The 22,958-nt window shown below is 39.5% G+C and overlaps 2 protein-coding genes across 3 annotated transcripts; one reads left to right on the forward strand and one right to left on the reverse strand.

Moving 5' to 3' along the window:
• dcun1d2a (DCN1, defective in cullin neddylation 1, domain containing 2a) lies at positions 1 to 8,777 on the reverse strand. Its single transcript, XM_015045516.1, has 7 exons — positions 8,673 to 8,777; positions 6,520 to 6,736; positions 5,106 to 5,274; positions 4,648 to 4,778; positions 4,482 to 4,564; positions 1,835 to 1,931; positions 1 to 1,742 (listed from the first exon to the last, which is right to left on the reverse strand). The coding sequence occupies exons 1-7, from the start codon at positions 8,673 to 8,675 to the stop codon at positions 1,663 to 1,665; spliced, it is 780 nt and encodes a 259-aa protein (XP_014901002.1). The 5' UTR covers positions 8,676 to 8,777; the 3' UTR covers positions 1 to 1,662.
• Positions 8,778 to 13,539: 4,762 nt separating this feature from the next.
• tfdp1a (transcription factor Dp-1, a) lies at positions 13,540 to 22,653 on the forward strand. 2 transcript variants are annotated; one of them, XM_015045519.1, is made up of 12 exons: positions 13,540 to 13,659; positions 15,722 to 15,807; positions 17,397 to 17,463; positions 17,665 to 17,780; positions 18,896 to 19,017; positions 20,047 to 20,212; positions 20,338 to 20,484; positions 20,584 to 20,652; positions 20,774 to 20,925; positions 21,875 to 22,041; positions 22,244 to 22,319; positions 22,416 to 22,653. In XM_015045519.1, exons 2-12 carry the CDS (start codon positions 15,796 to 15,798, stop codon positions 22,552 to 22,554), a joined length of 1,233 nt encoding a protein of 410 aa, XP_014901005.1. In that variant the 5' UTR covers positions 13,540 to 13,659; positions 15,722 to 15,795; the 3' UTR covers positions 22,555 to 22,653. The 2 variants fall into 2 exon arrangements, with proteins under 2 accessions (XP_014901005.1, XP_014901006.1); XM_015045520.1 differs by lacking the exon at positions 13,540 to 13,659 and adding an exon at positions 14,803 to 14,907.
• The last annotated feature ends 305 nt before the right edge of the window (positions 22,654 to 22,958 follow it).

A 22,958-nucleotide genomic window follows, 5' to 3' on the forward strand; every position in this document is an offset into this window, starting at 1 on the left:
ATGGTTTAACTTGCTTTTATTCCAAACAATCCCTGCAATGTTTGCCAGTTGTATTTTTAAAACATTTTTATGTCAGCATGAATAAAATGTAGTTTAATTTTTTTAGCCGACTGACCAGCAGTGCTCAGTAACAGACTTGGGAGGGACAAGGCGGCTTTACTTTACACCAAATGTTTTTTGCAACCCAAACTTTTGCCATACAAATTAGTATTTTTCTGTAAGATAAAAAAAAAAAAAAAAAAAAAATTTTTTTTCACCCATCTACCCAGCAGTGTGCAGTAACATTGTGGAGTGACGAGCATGGCCAACGACTGCATTACTCTACATTTTTCAAGACCAGAAATATTTGCAGATGGTCAAATCATGCTTTTTGTAAAGCATGAGAAAAATGCAGCAGCCTTTTTTTTTAGCAGCAAGATGACACACAATTTGCCCAGAAAAAGGTGGGGGAGGGGCTGCACTGCAATATGAGAGCTGTATATATATATATATATATATATATATATATATATATATATTTGTACAAATACTTCAAAACAGTAGAATTTGTCTTTAGCATTAGAAATAAGGAGCAGATTTGTTTTTCTTTTTTAGCCAGTTGCTAAGTAGTGTTCAGCAACAGGTGGGAGAGGGGCCGGTCTGCATTAATCTGTGTTGAACACACCTGGAGAGAACTCCTCACTTGGGCACTTTTTCTGGCACCTCAAATGTCTTTAAATAATAATAATAAATAAATTCCAGACAAAGTTTTGAACCCGAAACGTTTCAGAACCTTCGTTACGCCTCGACAGCCGGCCCATGCCTACGTACAACCACTCAGGACCGAAATTATCCAGACAAATGAGCGAGTATCAGTTATCTAAATCAAAGCACTGCCTTTACTTTAGTGAAACTTTATTTCTGAAACCAGCCCGAGGTGACGTAAAATGATTTTAGAACATGCTTTCAATGAGCTCACAACTCCATGACTGGACGTCCACCGAACAACTAAACCAACAGCATTATTATCCATAATATTGAGGCATCACCGTTTAGAGATCTGAGCATTTTACTGTACATAAAACAATCATCTTTTTGCATTTTATAAATTGAACATAATTATATTATTCTTCTTATAGCTCTCTTTGTCATCTGTCCCATTAGATACAGTATGTACAGTTAAAAACTGCAACAGTTCTGTTGGTGCTGGTGTCGCGAGCACTCTGTCCCAAAGCTGGAGTTAAGACATGGGATGTTTGCACAGTCACGCAGAGCTTCATATACCAAAACAAAGATGACCTGGAAGAATCTTAAAACACACAGCTCTCTTCTGTCCTGTCCGTTTAAAGAACGCATGGCGGGTGAACCTCGTGTCGGTGCCGTGTCCTCGTCGGCCCAGTGGTGAGGCTGTGGCGCTCCTCCCGGAGCAGAGCGCAGGGGGCCCTCCGGGACGCTGAGACACTGGCGATGTCCGTACGGCGCCTCCGTCTCAAGGAGACCGAAAATGTGGCCAGTTTGTTTCTCAACTCGGCTCCCTGAAAGACGGTTTCAAGTGCTTCTGTTTTCTCTTCTGAAGTCTACAGGGTTTTTTTTTCCACTTTTTTTTTGTACAGAGTCTTAAAAAAAACAATGATGTCGCTGTGAAAGAAACAATGTTCTGGCTTTCCAGAGTCGGGATCGGATTTAGAGAGTTTTACGTTTGGATCCTGTAACAATTGGTCGAGCGAATTCCACAAAATCATCTATAAGGACGGGCCACGCACCTTCGGAGAGAGCAGAGATACACCGCTGGTTAACTCGTGATGGAGCAGAGACAAAGAGACGCTTTGTGTGTATTTTGTTACTGCAGACTCACCTTCCTCGTCATAGTTAGACATGTCATCTGCAATCATGTTACCAAAGTCCAACAATAAGTTCCACGTGTCCTTTGGGATGGATCGTTTATGATGTTCCTGTAACGGACAAGAGCTGATGAAAACACCTCGTTTTCCCCTCGTCTTTAAAACAAATACATCGTCATATCACAACAGAGCACACTTCTTGGAAGCAGCATAATACTGAAGGACCAACTTGTCGAATTAAATCCAACAAATGTTTTATTCCAGTCCACCCGGTTTATCTCTCTGGTTCCAAAAGTGGGACATTTAAAGCAAAATTAGAACTTTTTCCAGCGTCTGGTGCTTTTGTGTAGCACTTTAACTTTGTATAATGCTATGCATAAATAATAATAATATATTGGTTTCACTTTTCGTTTCTGTTATAAGTTTCAATATTAGCAATCACCAACTGATTCCAAAGTTCAGATTAAAGATCTTCTTGAGTTAACATGTCAGATTTCTAGATTTTTAGTTAGCATTGCTTTAAATAAACATATAACTTTATATATATATATATATATATATATATATATATATATATATATATATATATGACCAGCGGGGCTGTCAGGACACCATGTAAGGTAATAACTTCCTGTGTAACAGCACATTAGTACAGCGTCCGTCTGGCATCCTGCATTTTTCTCTGAACTTTTCCCACTAAGTAAAGGCGCTCATGTCTACCAGCCTACAGTTAATTATGGGGCTTTTCAATCCTTCTCAAATACCTAAACACAATGGTTCTCCAGGAATTTTAAGTTGCTCTTCTCCTCATCAGCCTTAGCTTAATGTTTTGAGAAATTTTCGACAAAAAAATAAAGATACTGAAATTATTTAAAATCTTCATAAAGTTTAAACCCTAAACGTGTCAAAAACGATGAAAGTTAAATCTCTACATGAAAGGTTTTGAACAAAAAAACAAACAAAAACAGATTTATGAAATATTATCCATATTTCATCTGTTCCTTTTTTCTTTTCTTTTTTTTTTTTTTTTACATGTGCTCGCTGAGATCCAAAGGTTTCCGGCACAAATTCACCTACTGCCGAGGAGAACGAAAGTCCTGATGAGGTGAAGACTGCAGTAGTCGGAGTTATATATTCTCCGATGAACTGCCTGGACTACAACAAATGTTATTTAAGTAAGGTGTATCCTGGCTCTCTTTGTCTGCAGTACACTTGGTGTTGGCAGGTAAAGCAGTAATAAGGTTATAAGTTGGCTACAATGCTTTCAGTAAACCTTCTTAAGATGGAGTTTTTCCAGTAGCTGGATAGACGACCGATTATCTGCATCTGGGTTTGCTTCACCACATTGCCACTTCCTTTTCTTCTAAAACGCTTTCCCATGAAGTTGTTGGAATAAACAAATACTTAATGGGAAGAAGATTGCAGGCTCGCCTACTCTGGACAAACGATATTGTCATAAGATGCTGCATACTTGAAATGTGCACACTACTAGCACTGGGTTAATGCACAAGTTTTATTTTGTTTCCTTCAAATATGTATTTCAGCTGAAGTGTGCTTATTACTTATAGAATAAGCTTCAAAAATATGTATTACGCGTTATCTTTAACAGGTCTGAGAGTCACTGTGTATTATAGCCATGCATAGTGTGAATGTATGGTATTTTAAAGATTATATCCTATTGGATGCTACATCCAAACAACCATTTGTAGGTTTGATTTACTGATAGACAATAATTTTGGCTCAATGTATCTGGCAGCTCTAATTTTCACAGTAAAAAAAAAAAAAAAAAAGCAGGTGAGATTCCTCAGCAGCTGTTATAATGTTGGCTTTTACACCCCTGTGTAGAACACAGGTGTTCATAGTAGGGTCCAAGCATTTTAAGCAGGTCCCTGACTACAAAAATGAAATACATGAGGACAAAACTACAACTTTTCAATTAAAATCTACTTTAAAAATGTTAGATACAACGTAAAGTGATCATGTTTACCAAACTTTCTGGTTTCCTTCTATTTTCATGGTAAACAGGACCACATCTTCTCACTAAATTATACTCTAAAGTACACCTGTGTGCATCCAAATCAGCTTTTAATTGCTTTATTAAAACTTGGCTAAATTCAGCAGGTGTTTTCAAATGAACACTGACCAAGATCCTGGTTTTATTGCTGAGATTAGACTAAATGTCTTTTTCGGTTTTCTTCATTTGAGCTCAAAATGACGTTTTGGACCCACAATCCAATTCACACAAAAAAAATCTGATTAGTTTATTACTTTTAATTAAAATGGGCCATTCTTAGTTTATTGTTGAGTATATAAAAAGACTAAAAATGAGAACATTTCTGGTGATTTTAGGTTTTAAGAATGTCTTTTTTTTTTTTTTAGCATGCAAGCACTTTTGAGCTTATGATTTTGGCCCATGTGACAAAACGTTTGGACACCCCTTGCTTAAGATGTCTGGACTGAACCACAACCCCACAGATTGACCCTCTAATGACGGATTGTGTCCAGTTTCTTAACTTTCAAATTAAAGCTGAACTCAACCCATTAAGTAATTTCAGTTCAGTAATGTAATGCACAAATGCTAGAGACTGCACAGGCTTTCAAATCGGGTTATTGTAGGGCATGAATGATGGGATATGAATTACTGGCACCATTTTCACTCACCAAAAGAAATCTATTCCAAAGATCAAGGAACTTAAATCGTCCTGACAGAACCAGGTTCCAGTAGGCTACGGCCATCTCCAAATCTGCAACAAGAGGAACGGCTCAGATTTTTAATCTGCTCAAAACGAGACCTCATCTCAGCTGACATCCGTGCCATTAAACCTACCGAGACCTTTCTGTCCAGGATTTTTGGCAAAGTTAAAAGTGAACTGGTAGAAGTCTTTGAACTTCCCGCTGTCTTTTAGCTCCTGCTCTAATCTTGGCAAAAGGGCTTTCAGTTTTTCTGGACTGTCGCACCTAAAACAAAAACAAAAAAAAAAACAAAAAACAGTGCAGTTATGTCAAAAAATAATGATAGGCTGGCATAACCCAGCCAGCCTTGACAGGACTGCCTGGATGCTGAAGACGAACTGGCCGACAGACTCGGAGACACGAGCCTTAAAAGTCAAAACATTGCAACTTTCTCATTATCACACGAAGACACAGAATACCCGGGCCGTGGGAGGATCTATATTTAGCCGGCCTTCCCTCCCTTGGAGCTACAGCAGGAGAACCACCAGGAGATGAAACTAGGAGTGCACAAAGCAGGCTGCTGATAAAAAAACAACAACAAAAAACACTCACCCCAGTTCCGTCATTCCATCCATGAACTCCTTCTTGGTGAATTCGCACTGAGTGGCGGCGTGAAACTTCCACGCAACGACCAGCACGGTGATGCTGGCCGGGTCCAACGAGAGGTCGTCACAAAACTGCTGGATCCCGTCAATGCCGATCTTATTTTCATCCTGGGGATCTACCGAGAACAAAGAGTCGGGTTACTTTTCTCCGTTTTGGAGAAAACAAAAGCACAACTATGTGAAGCTTTCTACATCAACATGAGATAGCGATGCAGAGATTTGCAAAAAGCTTTGCTTTGTTGCGGCACAGCCGACACCTCCGACCAACACAACGTAGCGACATCAATACGCAGTGGGACGTGAGACATAGACGATGTGGAAACTTTTCAACAAATAGAAATCCGAAGTTTGGCTGGAATTTGCGTTCAGCCCCAAAACGCCTTTAGCTGCAATAACAGCTAAATGATTCCAATTTACGCAACTAGGAATAAGACATTTTTGTAAAATCACTCAGTAGGCTTAGTCAGACTGCAGGATAACCACGTCAATGCTCGATTCTTGCAGCTGGTTTGGACTTTGACTGGGTCATTCTAACACATGAATATGCTTTGACCTATAACAGAGCTGCACAACATATCAAATTGCAACTTTGCTTTCCAATAATACACTTGGCCAGTAGGATGGACTTGTCTTTTATGCCTACAACGGATATAGATTAGCATACCCCAAATCTGAAAGCTCAGATAGAAGGGGGTGGGACATTATGGTGATGGAAAAATAAACTTTTCTTCATTCCAATATTAAACAAGTGGCTTATGGTAGAGGGGTCTTCTTGTAACCTTCTGAGGACCACTCTTCAATAGAGGCCAGATTCATGGAGTACGCGACTAATATTTGTTCGGGTTCTCCCACCTGAGCCGTGGATACCTGCAGCTCATCCAGAGTCAACGTAGGAATCTTGGATTTTTCTGTCATTAACGGCAAGTTGCCGTCCTACCAAGAGGACATGCCTCGGTAGCTTGACATTTACAACCAACGCCTACTTTAAACTTCTCCTAAACGCTATCTGTGACCCGCCTGCTGTGTTCCTGGGTCTTCATTAAGCTGTTTGTAAACTAATTTTCTCGAACAAACCTCTAAAGTCTTCACAGAACAGCTGGAGCGACACCGAGGTTATAATAAATGACCTCTGACGGTAAAAACAGTAATGAAAGTTGATTGCAAATACAAACCACAATTCACTGAACATCTACTGCTTTTTTTTCTCTACTACATAATTATTCCCTCCTTTGTGTTGGTCCATCACATAATAACATACGCTGACTGTTTGTGGTTATAACAGAAAAGTTTAATGGGTATAAATACTTTTAAAGAACTGCGGTAACAGCATGCAGAGCAGGATGCGAGTTATCGAGCCTTACCTTTGTAACGATTGTAGAGCTGTTCCAGCTTTTTCCGGTCCACCGAGGTTTTCATGGATTCCTTACAGTAAAGCTCTGGATTCTGAAAATAGTTGTCCGTCGCAACTTCTAGTTTCCAGTCATTTTGCGTGAGGCAGTACACGGCCGTCTTCTCCCCAGCCTGTGTGAAGGACATGAACTGCCGTACCTTGTCCCTCTGTGAAGACTTCAGCTTATGCTGCGCACACACGGGACAGGGGTGGTCAGAGACAAGCGGCATCAGACCGGGCAAAGCAAAAACCAGCGCACAGACACAGAGAGACACAAGAATGAAAACAAACAGCGAGACGCAAACATTAAAACACATCCAGGAGGCAAGAAATCGCTCAGAAACCTATACAGTAACCCCGACAAACAGGCGTTTAACAGGATGGCAATTATACGCTGTGTGAGAGCAACACGGGCTCTTCTGAAGAGGGATGTTGTGGACACTCAGAGCACATGCTGTACCCCTGAGGGCCCCGCAGATAACTACAGTCACAGACGTAACATGAGGATGGAAATAAGATGCCATCGCGAGGAGCCAGAGGTGCAACAAGTCTGGAGTGTAACGCAAGCGCTGTGCCGAAAATACTGAGAAATATAAAAATAAATAATTAAATCAAAACAGGCAGGGAGCGCAGATTGCAGGAGAGACTTTAACTTTCGGTCAGCTCCAACCAATCATATGAGTAAAGAATACTGAAACATAAAAGTGATACAATGTTAGTTCATAGGCATCTATGAGGCCCAGAAGCTTTCATAATAACTTAAGCAAAGCTGCACATGACTATCTTGTTTCCAAACTCTATGGTTCAAAACCAAGTGAAAACTTTTAGCATACCGTAGCCGGTTTAAAGTCCTTCTACTGGGATATTAAGGTGCTGGAGAAAAGACCGGTTAGACACCAATGTTCTTCAGCTGTATGGACTATAGTATACAGTAAAAAGCATTGCCTTTTGTCCACCTGTTGCTGTGCAATGTTTGACAGCTGGCGGAAGAAAAGACAACTACATTTTTCTCATGCAGAAAAACCCAAATTGGCTGTCACTCTTATAAAACACACAGTTTGAAAGCTATTAGCTGGAAAGCTGCTTTAGATACAAGCCGTTAGCCCATTTTTGGTAAAAAAAAAAAAAAAAAAATCTTTAGGCTGATACCTTGTTTTTTTGTTTGTTTGTTTTTACATAAGGTTACAATATGGTAACAACAGTCCCAGTTCATGGTTTCCAATGAACTGAATTGTAGATTAAATCAGCTATAGTGCTACTGCTCATTTAGGAAATTTATCAAACTTAGTTTGGGAGCTTGGATGTGCAGATTATCTCTTATGTTTTCATTTCAGATGACAGATAAGCAAATGCGTCTGGGCTTTGAACCCAAGGGCTGAACACAACTATGCATTTGTAGAAATATCCGCAGGGTGCATAAAATTGTACTATGCATTTTCCCTCCCTTCTAATATTTCTAACTTTACATCATAAAGCAAACTAAGCAAAGTGGTCAAACTGAAGGGAAAGATGTCGACCAGCTGCATCATCTGGACACTTCTCTGCAGAGCAGTATTTCCTGGAAGCGAATACTAAAGGTTGAGTTCAACGAGCTGCTATTGACCCGCCTGACATTTTAACTGATTTCTGTCATTAATCACGCGTGGATTGAGATGAATGTTCGTTTGCCTTTAGAGACGAACCTGGTCATCGTTGGGAAACATTTGGGTTAGCTTTGTCTACATCCCAGCTAGTAACTTGCACTGGCTAACGCTAGCTGAGTTAGCCAGAATGTATTGACAGCAATCATGAGGATATATCCTCCGCACAAAAGTGTCAGTGCTGTTATGAACAGGCAGAGATTTTAGTGAAACGACCCCGTCCGTGTTTGAGGTCCAGCGGTTGACCTGCTTACAGCCGAAGTTACCAGACTGCCAAAAAGGGACGTGTGGCTAATGCTGCTAGCTGCTCTCAAAATATCAACTGACCTTCCCTGAAACAGCAGCGAAAACAATTAACTGAGCACTGTGAGGCTCACAAAACGCGACACATAATGCGCTTCGACATTATTCCATCAGTCTTGATAGATAAGCCTTCATGGCACAAAAGCCAGTGCCTGGGTTTGTGTTTATTTTGGTTACCTACCATTTTTACACCCGCTGTTTGACCAGTTTAGTAGCCCGTCTGTTGCTCCATGTGCGCATGCGCGAAGGAAGTAGCTGAGCAGAAAGCAGAGGTTTGCAGCATATGTTCTTGTGTAAGTTTCTTTATTTCGGGGACCAATTGAGGATCCTTTCAGATCTAAACTGAAAGGAAAAATAAAGCAGCTTGCGTGACAATTAACAAAAATATTCTAATATTTCTAATTCATTATTTACTGTAGTGTAAAACACAACTTACATAAAGAAACAAGCTTACCCTGACACCCTTCCACCCGCTTATCTTTGCAGGGTCATGGGGGACTAATGCCTATCTGCAGCAGTCATTGGGGAGAGGTGGGGTTCAGGGACACAGTCCATCATAGGGCAGTGGTTGTTTTTATTAAAAATTATTTAAGTATGTCTGTGTAAATTCAGATGTACCCAGTTTGACAGTTTAACTCTTTCTCTGCATATAGCCTCTTTAAAGGAATGGATAATGGATAAGGACTGTATTTGTACAACTAATCTTATTCGTTATGATGACCCCAGTTGATCCACTCATATACAATCATACTGGCATGTATGAGTGAGCTGCATGCTGGAACAGTTGTTAGCACTGTTGGGACACTGTTGGGTGTTATGCATTACTAACCTACCCTTATTAAATGGGTCTGTTGATGTCATGATTAAGCCATTAATTTAAAATATCCACACTAGATCAAAACACCTTGATAAAACACATAGCTATCGTGTGAGCATTTACACAGTATTGAGTTATTTGACTCCTTTCATCAAGGTTTCAGTGACTGAAACAACCCTGATGAAAGTCATAGATGAAAGTCACTATTGATGCTTTCCTGGCCTCAAAAGACTTGCCTTTGTACTTGTTCTGTAAAACCTCAATTCTGTGTACAAAACAGCTGATCACAGTTTTCTCCTCGAACAGGGGTGTCCAAAGTCAGTCCTCAAGGGCTGGCATCCTCCACGTTTTGACCTTTTCAGCATGTCAATGTTCTTCTTAGGGCATCTAAGGAGCCATCATTGGATCCAGGTTCGTTAAACTAGGACTTTGGACACCACTGTCCTAGAAGGAAAGGGGGATCAAGGAAATACACTAGTCTTATTTAGATCACATTTGTCTCACAGATTCCAGTTTGTTCGTGTTAATAATAAACCTTCACAAACTAAGGGTTCAAAGTTTGAGCCAATTATGCTACGCACACACACACGCACACATACACAATTAGGATAAAACAGACACACATAAATGCTTTTGCTTAGGAAAATTATCAGACCACATCATGGAATGACATTCCGGTGTATTGCTGAGAATACTAGGCTTTGTTTCTCTACAAAGCCAGCTAGACTACAAACAGACATGCAAAGCCCCACCATCTTAAAGCCATAGAAGACTAGAGAACTTTTAAATGCTATGCTTTTAAAGTCAGACGAGACAGAGGATGTCATTTTTCAACCAGTACATCAAGGACAAAAAACCCAAAATGATTAGATATGTTTCTGTTCAGGAACATATCTATTATGGACAGATGGATCATGTGATGGATCATGTGATGGATCACTGTTCAATCCATCGTCTGAAAATGGAAAGCGTCAACAACTTAGATGGAACAATGTAATGGTATGACAACTAGAAATAGTTTTCTCCAGAAATGGAAGAGTGGCGAGAAGGAAGCCAAAATTTGAAAGAAACCCATCAAACGTCCCGTATGGATTTTCACAAGTCATGTAAGGAGACGCAGAAAACATGTGGGAGGATTTTTTTTTTTCTGATGCTAAATTATGCTCTCAAAAGATGCAAGTACTACTAATTCCAAAGAAAAAAAGTCAGTTGAACATTATTTATGCATAATTTATACTCTATAATCAGTGGAAACTTACTATTGGAACAAGGAACAAACCCTTCTTTAAAAGTATTTTTATGCATGTTCCCTCTGTTTTCTTGTTTTTATTGATCAACCACCACACATGGCCTCACCTTGTCAAAAATGCATCTTTATTATTTCCAAAAGCATTAACACAAAGAGCATGCACACTAAACACAGTTTGTACCTGAATTTGATCATTTATTGCACAAGGTTGGCTGGTTAACATGTGACGAGTCCTCAAGGACAGACTCTACACTCCTGCAGAAACACTCATAATCATCTAAAAATTACGGTATTCCTGCTCAACCACAGTTTTTACTTCAATAATTTGAAAGAAACAAAACAGAAATATGTGAACCAAAAATAGATCTAGAAACCAAAGCTAAGAACATGAGTTTCCTCCAAAGCTTTTATTTTAGTGCGTGGCTTACAATTTATTTTGAATCAATATGTCAAACTGATATAATCACTGTGAATTAAAAAAAGATACAAAATAGCTTTTTTCTTGTTTTGAGTTTTTTTTTTTTTTTTTCAAAATGGGTGGCATAATATTATATTATGACCTTTTTTAAAATGTGGGTTTCACTAATATATTTTTTCCTTATAGTTAATATTTATCCTGAAGAAGGCATTGGGAGACTAAAATTTTGTCTCCCAATGAGTCCATGTTATTATGGATAAAAAAGTTACAGAGTACAGCTAATTTTTCAAGCAGCCTAAAATATGACTTTGAGCTGAGCTGACAGGAGGCGCCGCTCGGTTTTATCTCATGCAAAAATGAATCCACCCTGCCATAAATGTTATGAAAACACCACACAGCAGTGTCACTGATACTGTATCTGTGGACATCAGCTTCCCTTTTGCCATCGCTGTCATTTTATAGTGAAAGGAGTGTAAAATAGACAAAGTCATGGACTGTAGTGATATTTTGTTTACAGTATCCATGTCCCTTACAAGCATTGTAGCTTTCAAAGGCTTTGAAAGCTACAATTACACTTTAATTATACTTTTTATATAAATTTCTGCTGGCTTTGTCAGTAAAAAATAAGCTATGTTGACTGAGTTTTGTTTAGGTGAAATTGAGGATAACGATATTTGTGTAGCCAGCGTTATGAAAAGAATTGTTTTTTGTTTTTGATATTGCTTATTTTGAGCTTATGAAACCTGAATTTACTGGCATAACTCACAAACAACAACCCCCCAGGGTCCAAGCACAGACCCCCGCAGAAACGCTTCATTAAACAAAAACACTACACAAAAGCCACACAGCAGTTGCTCTAAACAATGCAAACTTCATACTTGTTTAAGTTATTGCTAAAATATACAACAAAAATAATACAAAACAAAACAAAATGAAATGAAATGAAATAAAAAGAAAATATGATTTTGATCAATTTTTAAAAAGGTTATTTTGGAGCAAACCTCACTAGTATTAGTTGGTGGTGACTTCTATTGTTTTGGGATGAAATAGCAAAAATTGAGTTTCATGTTCCTCTGCAGCTCTTGTAAAGAACATTTATTAAAATGGCATTAAATGACTGTCATGCTTTAGAGCAGGGGTCCACAATCTGTGGCTCCAGAGCTACATGTGGCTCTTGAGATTCTTAAGTGTAGCTATTAATAAATTGACTAATAATGCAATAAAATGAGCAATGTTGCACATGGTGAAATGGTAAATGGACTGAATGTACGCACAACTTTAGTCATTCCGACATCTAATTTGTATTTGCAAATAAGCAAATAAGAGAAATATGTTTCGTTCTTTTTATTGCACCTTTCAGTCTGCCTGTTAAAACAGGTTAAACTTTATGCATCGTATAGATTTAAATGCATGCAGACAATAAAGTACAATTAAACAAAACTGCTTTAAAAAAAACTGACTGTGACAAAGCTAAAGGGTCACACTGTGTTTAGATGTAAGTTGTATCAACAACCTTATGATTTCTGTTTTTGTTCAGAGTTACAACCAGACTTTCTGTTCACATTTCTGTGAAAGATTAATAGAGTAGCACATCCTCATAGAGTGAGATTTCAGTTTTTAATCATCTGAAATCTCTGTTTACTTTAAAACTTGTTAATGAAGTCATTTACAAAAAACAAACAAACAAACAAACAAACTCCCAAGAGAGGTCAACTATTTAGTTCAAATCCACCAATGTGTAATTTAGTCATGGGATAAATCCAGCTGTTCTGTGACGATTAGAACAGAGAACATCAGCAAACAAACAGACCAAGAAACACAGCAGACAGACTAGGGATAAAGTTTGAGAGAATTTTAACCAAGGTCAGGATATAAAACAATACTAAAATCTTTAGAAATCTTGCAACACACTACTCAACAGTATAGAAAGAATATTTTGTTCAGAATGGACAGAGAAACTGGTCAGAGAAGATGAACGAGTTACATATAGGGCAATTCAGACAGAAAACCTGCTACAGACCTGCTAATTATAAGTTAATTAGCTGATTAGGGTGCCACATTATATGTTTCCAATATTTCATGTTTTCCCAATATTCAAATTTTTTAGAGACTGAATTATTTTGGGTTTATATTTCTAATTATTTTGACGTAAATGTACAAATAATTGTCAAAATTACAAGAAATGCTTAAGTTATATAACACACAAGTCATCTATCTATCTATCTATCTATCTATCTATCTATCTATCTATCTATCTATCTATCTATCTATCTATCTATCTATCTATCTATCCAAAGATAAGAAAAATGTCCTCTTCTCTTATGTTTTAACTAGAAACTTGATCTAAATGTACATGTGATTGCCTCTAAAGCGATCAGTACATTCACTTGAAGGTTTGTTTTGAAGCAGGAAACACGACAAGCAAAGTGCGGGAAAATGAACAGCACTGTCCCACTCCTGTGCAGCAGATGGCGGCACACGCACCTCTAACAATGGCTACTCTCCACCAATCCCACGAGATGTAGCGTGTGGGCACGGACTTCTGTACTGTTTTGCTTTCGTCTCCTCCACGCTGGCCAATCAGAGCAGGCCGAGGCGAGACACCGCCAAGATCAGATTGTGAGAGGCGCTGCTGTGAGCTGGGCTAGTAACTGAGTGCATTTGCTAACTTGGGAAGTGAACCGGTAAGATCCGTTTACTGACTTGTTGGGCGATACTGGCCTTCCGCGGCACAAAGCTCATGCAATTACGCATTAACCGATTGAATGTTTTAAATTTGCATTAAAAACACAGACTCGCAGCTTACAGCGTGAACTTTGAGCTAACTGTAGCACGGATCTGGATGACAGCTGGAAGTTAGCTTGTCCGCTAGCAGCTGGGCTAACAAAGCAGCGGAAATTACAGTTTCTCAACTGAGTTAGCACCTAGCTAAAATAACCAGCTGGTAATTAACAAACAACTAGTTATTGATCTACTTTATGCAGTTATCTGTTGTTGTTTTTATTAGAGTCTTCGGCTTCTTTAGCAATAATGTAAATAATTGTGCTTATGTGAAAATAAAAATATTACATTTTAGGGAATATGTGATGTCTTTGCAAAGTTTTGAATTTCCTATTTTAAAATGAAAGTGTTTATAATGTTGAAGCCTTCGCGTTGTTTTTGTAGTTCAGGCAGTCATTACAAGAGCTATAACCTTATTTCGTAATTTTAAACAAAGAAATTGTGCTTTGAAAATTTTGCGAAGAAACTATTTGTTTTTAAAAATGCACAGTCTGTAAGGCTAATCCAGTATTATCAATTAGTTTTGTTTTTGAGGCATTGGGAGGTAACGCTCACACTTAGACGTCAATAACAGATTATATTAGCAATCTAAAAACAAATGTATACTTAAGAGTAATATATATTTTGTAAGTTTTGTTCGCTCTTTCAATTTTGATATTTTTTATTTGCCTTAACCTGAATAAGTTTGTTAGACTGAGGCCGCTGAATTCACCTTCAACCCTTATAAATCCTTCTTGATGAACTAGGATGGCTTACTCATTTTTTAATATAGCAGCAGTCCAGAGGGAAAAGAGTTCAAAAGTCTGGGTTAGTCGCTCATTATTTTTGTTACTTATGAATAAAAGCAGAATCTTCGGTAGTTAGTCAGCACCGATTGAAAACTACCAGCTGCCATACTTGACCAACAGGCAAATCCTGGCATCCCTTACTGAATTAGCGCCCCCCTAAAAAAGCGTATAATGTAAAATAAACCCTCTGGGTAAATACTGTATTATCTGTGAAATATATATCTCTTCGATTTATTTATAAAACGGATTAAGTATATCGACATTGCCTAGTTTGTTTCCTGTTTAGATGGGATTTAGACCTCCTCTTCCTCCATTCTCAAATGCCAACAACAACAGCCGTCGAAGAGACAAGAGAGTGCACTCGTAAGTGCACAGATTCACCACTTTAACTCTATTTAACGTGGTGAATGTCCATTTATTTTTCACAGTGGCAGCTCTTGTTCGGACGAGGCTGTATTGTGCAGCAGGGGAGCGGGGTTCTCTGAATTTGTTGTGAATCGGCTCAAAGCGTGCAGGAGCTAACTAGTAGCAAGGCTAGCAGCAGCGAGCTGAACCTGAAGCTCGCTGTTAGCAGCCGACGGTTAGCTAGCTGCAGTCAACAAAAGATTTCTACATTGCTGTCAACATATGATGTGAAGGCTGCTGCTGTGGCGTGAAGCCCCGCTGTCTGTGGCTGTGGCCTGTCGGTGAAGCCACATCGGTAGTTTTGCGGTGTTGTGATAAAGTTAGCGTGCTTTCGTGACCTGTAGCAGAAGTTGGACGATGCCTCTCCTCCGGACGTGCTCGGTACCTGAAGTAGGCCTTGTGCACTCTTAGCGTAGTAAAAGTTCAGAGCATCTAGGGATGGTCTAATGTGCTTTTCCACATGGACAATGTATTCAGATGTGTCTCTCAAAGGCTCTCGGGGTTAAAAGTAAAGAAGATTGATCACATCTTGCGTATGTTTGCCAATATGAAAGAGAAATTGGAGCTAACCATAGAGATGTAGTTAGCTTTCTATAGTGTGCTTCCCAGTCAGCAAATTGAACTGGGCCTTAGTTCACAAATAAGTTCAAATGATCCTTTGAAAACATGCGAATCTACATCTGACCTGGGCTTAATTATTGAAATATATTATTATTGAGTAAAACTAGAAATGTTCCAGTCATTGTAATAATTTATTCTTTTCATTTTGCAGGTATCTGAAGATTGAGTGATATAAAGCATTTTCTTTTTATCCTGACGCAGAACTCCTTTTGGTCCTTTGGGATCATGGCTAAAGATGTAAGTATATGTGTACGCCATTTAAAGATATATATATCTATATATCTATATATATATCTATATATATATATATATATATATATATATATATTAGTTTAAATTCTGTTTCTTGAGAACAGAGTTATGCATTTACATCAGTTTTGAGTTGGGGCTAATCTGACCCTATGTCGGCACCAGACCTGAGTCTGATTTAGTTCTTGGACTGGATATCAGGCTGAGGCCACCAATGCAGATGACATGGTCCGGTGTTATGTTGGTCATATTTTGATGTGATTTTACTGATTATTCATATTGTATTCATTTTCTGCTAGAATTTAAACTACTTCATTTACCAAGCAACTTTCAGAAGTTTTTATTTCTGGCTCTGCAAACAAACCATTTAATACCCATGTATTTAAACCTTTGAAGATCATTTTCTTTCTTATAATGAACTGGTAATATAACTTTGCCTGATTATTTGACTTAATTTAAGTCTGGCTTGTTTTATTCTTTGAAAAGTTTGAATTACAGCTTTTTTCATTTATTTTGATTCTGATGCCTGTTGAGGCAGGATCATTTCTATTAAATATTCAGATTGTGACTCCAAACCAAACCAAAATGACTTGGCGATATTATTTACTAGTGTGATGAAACCACCTTTTCTACCTTGGAAAAAGTTGAGTATGAAACCTTACTTGTGTGACATCATGAAAACATCAAAATAAATCATTGAGCATTGTGAACCTCCACAAGTTTGCTTCATCCTTGGGTACAACTTCCACATGTCTGAAGTTTCAACATTCATCTGTTCAAATTATGAGTATGTCTTTCAGACCTTTCAGAAAGGAGATGGGATCTGTATCAAAAAATGTAAATGTTTTTGTTTGAAATTATCTAATTAACCCGAGAGCAAAAACTAGGGAAGAAAATTTTGTCTGAAGCTGGTAAGAAGGTGTCATTCAACGCCATGTGGATGTTTTGCTGCAGGAGGGACTGGTGCGCTTTACACAATAGGTCAAAGTCAGGAAGCTGAAGTTTGGGACAAATGGGACTTGAAAATGGACTTGGACTCTAAGCGTTGAGAGAAATTGGTTTGTGTCTTCAGGACAACAATCACCTTCACAAAGCCCTAATCTCAATCCCGTAAATCTCGACCCAGTAACACCAGTTCTGTTCAAAGGAATGGATTAAAATCCCAGCAAACTACAGTAAGAAGCCTGTAGAAGGAAACCCAAAACGTTTCATCCAAGTCATACAGGTTAATGGCGGTTCTACTCCATCAAACACTGAGGAATTCAATTTTTTTTAATTCAAAGAACATACGAGAAAATAATCTAGTTCATCCTAAGTGACCTAAAAAGGGAAAAATTAGTTTGATTTACTCTTGAGAATGAGACAAAAGGAAAACTTTTACACTTTATGTACATTTCAATTGTAGACATTAAGACTTGCATTCATTTTGCCTTCAGTATTTGTCCATATCAAAATCAGCAAATCATTACAGAGAAATGGGTTTGTGGCTAAAGTGAATAATGAGGCTCACTTAAAGGGAATATGAGTTATCTGTTGATGGATTAAAAGTGTAATTTTTTTTAATTTTTTTTTTACAGGCTGGTCTGATTGAAACAAATGCAGAGCTGAAAGTTTTCATCGATCAGAATCTGAGCCCTAGCAAAGGTATACCTTAATATTTGTTTCTTCTTCAGTATTTGAATGAAAGTCTGCATATTTTTGAATCATTTTCTCGAATCCAGCCCCGAAGCATGCACACGTTTCCGTCCAGGTGCGTTCCTTGTTGTTTGAAAGTGAACAACAGGGGGCAATGGAGATTCATTCGCGAGTCATCCTCATCGCTGCTCTCCCTTTGTCTCCTCTCAGGTGTTCTGTCCTTGGTTACTGTCCAGCCTACAGCTGCCCCCAAACAGCTTCTACCCAAAACCCTCGGGCCGTCTAATGTGAACGTTGCTGCACACATGCAGCATGTGCCACACATGGTGAGTGCGTGGGTATAAATCTCTGTAAGGGCACCACAATGAACAAATTACTGCAAAATTTCTCCAAATCTTAAAAAAAAAAAACATAGCTTTGCTTCATCTTTTGTAACATAACCCCCCCCCCTCACCTATTATCATTGCGAGGTGACCGGGCGGAGGGGTAGGTGCAGGCAGTTGATCCTAAGCTCATCAACCCTACAGTCAGCAGGATTACACCCATCATCTCATTATGTTGAAGCAATGTATACACAACGGAAATCAGCTTACATATCACCTTAGCGAAGGAATAGATCACCTATCCCCTGGAGGCCTGCTCATGTTGATGTTGGTGGGGAACGCACACGCTCACCAAAAGTCCAGAAACGTTTTCCAGAAAAGCAGGAGTTGGATGGTCTGATGCTTCGATGTGTAAAGGAAACTCGGGGCCGAGTTTATCAGATCGATTCAAACCTTCGGTCTGAGCAGCCGTAGCTTCTCTACAGCCTGACGTGAACTTCCCCTTGAATTCAGTCACCTGCACCATCATAGTCAAAGGTAGAATTCACAATGATGTAGACTATGAAATCTGAAATGTTACCGACCTCATCTGTAATATAAGGTCATAAAAAGCTTTGTTTCTCTGTGGTTATTAAGTTTTTGTCTTCCAGCGACGTCTTCCATTCTTTTTCAGCTGCTCTATTAATAAAAAGAAGAATTTATAGAAATTTGCTAGATGTTAAAGTAGACAGATAATTTATTAAGCCCATGTGGGAAATTGTTTTGCAACAACAAAAACAAGCAAATGAGTAAAAATGATTTAAACAAACAAAAAATAAAACTTCGGCCCATAAAGTAACCTGAACTTGAGTTGCATTCAGTCATTTTAACTTTTTGAATGCCGTAGACATTGGCTGTTTAAAAAAGCTCATTCCTAATTAAAACCTTTAGCTGCTGTCGGACTGATCCAGAAAATATTACTTCACTGTTTTAATGTAATCTAAACCCTGTTAAATACGCGCTTTTTTTTTCTTCTAAAGAGTATCAGTTAAAGAAGATTTAATTGTCCGTTTGCTGCCCCATACGGCCGCCGGTCAGTCTGATTGTTCTCACCGCTTCTTCCGCCCTCTCCCTTGCAGGTGATTGGAACACCGCAGAGGCCGACGGTATCGAACACGATTCTGGTAAACAGTCCGCACACGCCCAGCTCCCAGTTCCTAACTCAGACCCAGCCCGCTGATGCCTCGCCCTGGTCGTCAGGGTGAGTTGTTGCTGAGCTTTGTGAAGCTTAAATTCAACATAAAGCACATTGCAAAAGAATATGTACTCCCTGCGTTTTTATGGCGTTTTGTTACATTACATGCAAGCAAAACCTGAGGGTATTTTATTGAGATTAAACGGCATTAACCAACGCAAAAAATTGCATAATCATGAAGCGGGAGGAAAAGGACCAATAGTTTAAAAACGCATCTCAAATAAAATGTAAAAGATTTTTTGTTTTTATTGAGTCCCTTTGAGTTGAATGTACGTCGAAACCCATTTGGTGGAGTAACGGCTGCACATCTGTAACAAGCTCACATACTTAGACGCTTTTTTGGATTGGACGCAGAACCTCTCCAAGTAGCCATTTTCAGGCGTTTCCATGGATTCTTAATTCGACTTGGATCTGGAAGCATAAATTTGATCTAAAAAATTTCACTGTAGCTCCGGCTGTTTGATGTCATTCTCCTAGTTCTAGTTATTTTGCAGACACTTTTTCACTGTGGAGGTAATGTGCTCGAGTTCGTTTTCCCCTGAATGATCTTTAAGCAAATTTTAAACAGGGTTTCTTATTCTTATATATATATTTTTTAAATTAATGGTCTCATTCTGTCACGTCTTGATATGTTTGCAGTTGTGGCAAATTAGTAAAAGTTTTGGATTGAACAGAGCTACGTTAAATGTTTAGAGCTTTTTCTTCCCTAACAGCTTTCTCCTTGACCTTCCTGTCATAATTATTTTTTGGTCTTCATGATGCTGTTTGTACTGTAATGTTCTTAACAGAAGAGCTGAATTTATACTGAGATTAAATCAGGTGGACTCTATTTACTATGCATAAAAAAAAAAAGGTATATTATTTTGTTTCTATTTCTCACTTATTCAACCTTTATGGGTCTTCCCCCATAATGTTTGTGAAACGTGAAAAACTTCAAGGTGTGCGAGTGGTTTTTGTCTTTCCAAGTGAAGAAGTTCATATTGCGTCGCCATGTTTAGACGTGTAGTGACGGGGCCGGGGGGGCTCTGTCCACAGAAAGCGGGGTAAAAAAGGGGAGAAGAATGGAAAGGGCCTGAGACATTTCTCCATGAAAGTGTGCGAGAAGGTGCAGAAGAAAGGAGTCACCACCTACAACGAAGTGGCAGACGAACTGGTGGCAGAATTCAGCTCTGCAGACAACCACATGTCGCCTAACGACTCGGTGAGTTTTGGAGTTGTCTCCAAAGCGAGGCGGTGGCAAAATTGATTCAAAATCGGTATTTTGTGGTAATTAAGCAATTTTCTTATCTTTTTTTTTTTTCTTCTTCTTTTTTTTTTTTCCCCCAGCACGTTTATGACCAGAAGAACATACGGCGGCGTGTTTACGACGCCCTCAACGTGCTCATGGCCATGAACATCATCTCCAAAGAGAAGAAGGAAATCAAGTGGATTGGCTTGCCCACCAACTCCGCACAGGAGTGCCAAAACCTGGAGGTACAGAGGAGGAAACCTTTTTCCACCTCGCCGTCTCCAAACGTTTTACAACAGCTCCTCGTCTCAGCTGCTGCTGCTGTTGTTTGATTTGCTCTTCAGGTGGAGAGACAAAGGCGGCTGGAGAGGATTAAGCAGAAACAATCACAGCTGCAGGAGCTCATACTGCAGGTGAATGGAGCGTGGATCGTTCAGGACTGAACGATAAAATGGAAATCATAAGTATTTGCCTCACCCCAGACAGGAAAGCATCTGGTAGCTACTTCACAGTTCGTGTTTTGTGTCTCGACAGCAAATAGCCTTCAAGAACCTCGTTAAGAGGAATAAAGAGACAGAGCAGCAAGCAAATAGACCCCCACCTCCAAACTCCATCATCCACCTTCCATTTATCATCGTCAACACCAGCAAGAAGACCGTCATCGACTGCAGCATCTCCAACGACAAGTACGTGATCACCAGCTCTTTCATGACTTAAGCTCAACTCTGGTAGAAGAGAAACTTTCACACTGACGTCATTCTAGCAACTTTTGAACTCCTGCGAAGTCCACACCAGGAAATTAAATGGCTGAATTGCCTCATTACGCACTCGAATGCTACAGAATCCTCTCCAAGGCATTAACATTGTGATGGGTCCATATTTTCTCACACCAAAAATATGAAAGTTTTATTCTTCAAGCTTCACAATCGACTCGGCTTTGGTGAAATGTTTTCTCGGTCTCATAAAGTCAACTTCCTGCCTCCGTGCTGAATTACAAATATGCATTGAGACAGCAGCATGAGTCATTTGCTGTGAAAAATTTGACTGTTATACAATTTAAAGCCTTGCAAGAAGTTCTGCAGGAAACATGCAGTTCTCACTTCAGCAGAGGAACGACCAAACGAGTTCAGATGAAAGGTTTGTTCAGAAAGATGATGCACCATTGACCATTTTCAAGTTCCTTTGAAACATTTTTTGTGCAATTAGTTTGAAAGTAAATACAAAGTATTTTTAAGCAAATTGTGTTTAATATTCAGGTAATATTCATCTTTCGTTCTCTGTTTTAGTTTGTATTTTCCTGGCTCAGTAGAAGCCAGGAACATGATCTATGATGCAATCATAGATCATGTAGCTCATGCACTGCTGAGAGATTTGGTTGATCTCTCAGATGTTGTAAAGCTTAGACCAGACGGTGCGGATTTTGTTGCTGTCCACTTTTGCAGTTTAGGTTGTTCTGCACCAAGTTGTTGTAGAAGTGGAAAGGAGCAATCTGCGATAGCGAATGCTGGATTTTGAAATGTTTGCTGCTGAAACGGCTTCCGTTTCACTCTGTCTCCAGAGCGGTCTTTTCCCATCCACGCCAAAGTGGGAATCCTGACGTTTTACCGCGTCTCCCGTTCTGCTCCTTGTCTCCAGGTTCGAGTATCTGTTCAACTTCGACAGCATGTTTGAGATCCACGACGACATTGAGGTGCTAAAGCGCATGGGCATGGCCTGTGGCTTGGAGGTGGGGAAGTGTTCTCCTGAAAACCTGAAAATTGCACGAAGCCTGGTGCCAAAAGCCCTGGAGCCTTACGTTATAGGTAAATGCTTTCAGACTTGTGCCGGTGTCTGAAAGAAATGGCGGTTCAGATGAAAATGAAATGGAGAAACGGTTTGACTACATTAGGATATGTTTTCATTCATGTCAGGTTATGTAAATCTATTTGGCAGTTGTTTTTAGCGAGTAAATAGTTCAGCAGGCGTCATGTGTTCACCGTGTTTGTCCAAATAATTTTCTTGAAGAGATGGCAAAAGGCCCCATCAGCAACGTCTACATCACTGGAGGCTCTTCTGCCAATGGAGGTCGTTACACTGCAAGGTAGGAAGCAGATCTTATTACCTTATGGGTCCCCCCTCCCTCAGTTTATTCAGGTTTATCTCAATTTTGACCTTAATTTCCGCTTTTACGTCGTAGTGACGGCTGCACTGACGGCACCATGGCGTCCAGCTCAAACGACTCTCACTACAGCGGGTCTCGTGTTGAGACCCCCGTCTCTTACATGGGGGACGACGACGAGGAGGACGAGTACGAGGAAAACGACGACGAAGACTAACCCTCCCACAGCTCGCCACTCCAACGAGCGCAGTCCTTCAAACCACAGTCACCATGGGAATCGAATCCCCCCCCCTTTTTTCGTGTGCGCTTCTTGAAACCCCCCCGCCCGTCCCCCGTCCCTGTGTCCCACGCCTGTATTTCTGTCTGGCTTTCTCAGGGCTGTAGATGAATTTTGAACAAGCAGAGGCAGCGCTCTGCTCCCGAATCACGTGCACCTGCACCACAGCTCTGGGTGTGGGGGGGGAGGTGCGATCCAAGGGAACTGTAGGCTTTTTCGTTTTTTTTCTTTTTTTTTGGTATTTTTTTGTTGGGTTTTTTTTTTTTTTTTTTTTTTTTTTTTTTTGTTTTGCCCTGGCCCCCTGAAGGTTCAGGACGCTTAATCCTTTTTTTTAAAAAACCCTC

Source organism: Poecilia latipinna, unplaced genomic scaffold, assembly GCF_001443285.1.
Source record: "Poecilia latipinna isolate Pla-1442-1.1 unplaced genomic scaffold, P_latipinna-1.0 Scaffold730, whole genome shotgun sequence".
Lineage (NCBI taxonomy): Eukaryota > Metazoa > Chordata > Actinopteri > Cyprinodontiformes > Poeciliidae > Poecilia > Poecilia latipinna.

Bases quoted from the DNA above. Each gene is read 5' to 3' on its own strand.
- dcun1d2a (XM_015045516.1), bottom strand. The intron at 4,779-5,105 runs GTGAGTGTTTTT...TTTTTGTTTTAG, and splicing joins GATGGAATGACGGAACTGGG to GTGCGACAGTCCAGAAAAAC. The intron at 1,743-1,834 runs GTGAGTCTGCAG...CTCTCTCCGAAG, and splicing joins GTCTAACTATGACGAGGAAG to GTGCGTGGCCCGTCCTTATA.
- tfdp1a (XM_015045519.1), top strand. The intron at 20,213-20,337 runs GTGAGTTTTGGA...TTTTTCCCCCAG, and splicing joins ACATGTCGCCTAACGACTCG to CACGTTTATGACCAGAAGAA. The intron at 20,485-20,583 runs GTACAGAGGAGG...TTTGCTCTTCAG, and splicing joins AGGAGTGCCAAAACCTGGAG to GTGGAGAGACAAAGGCGGCT.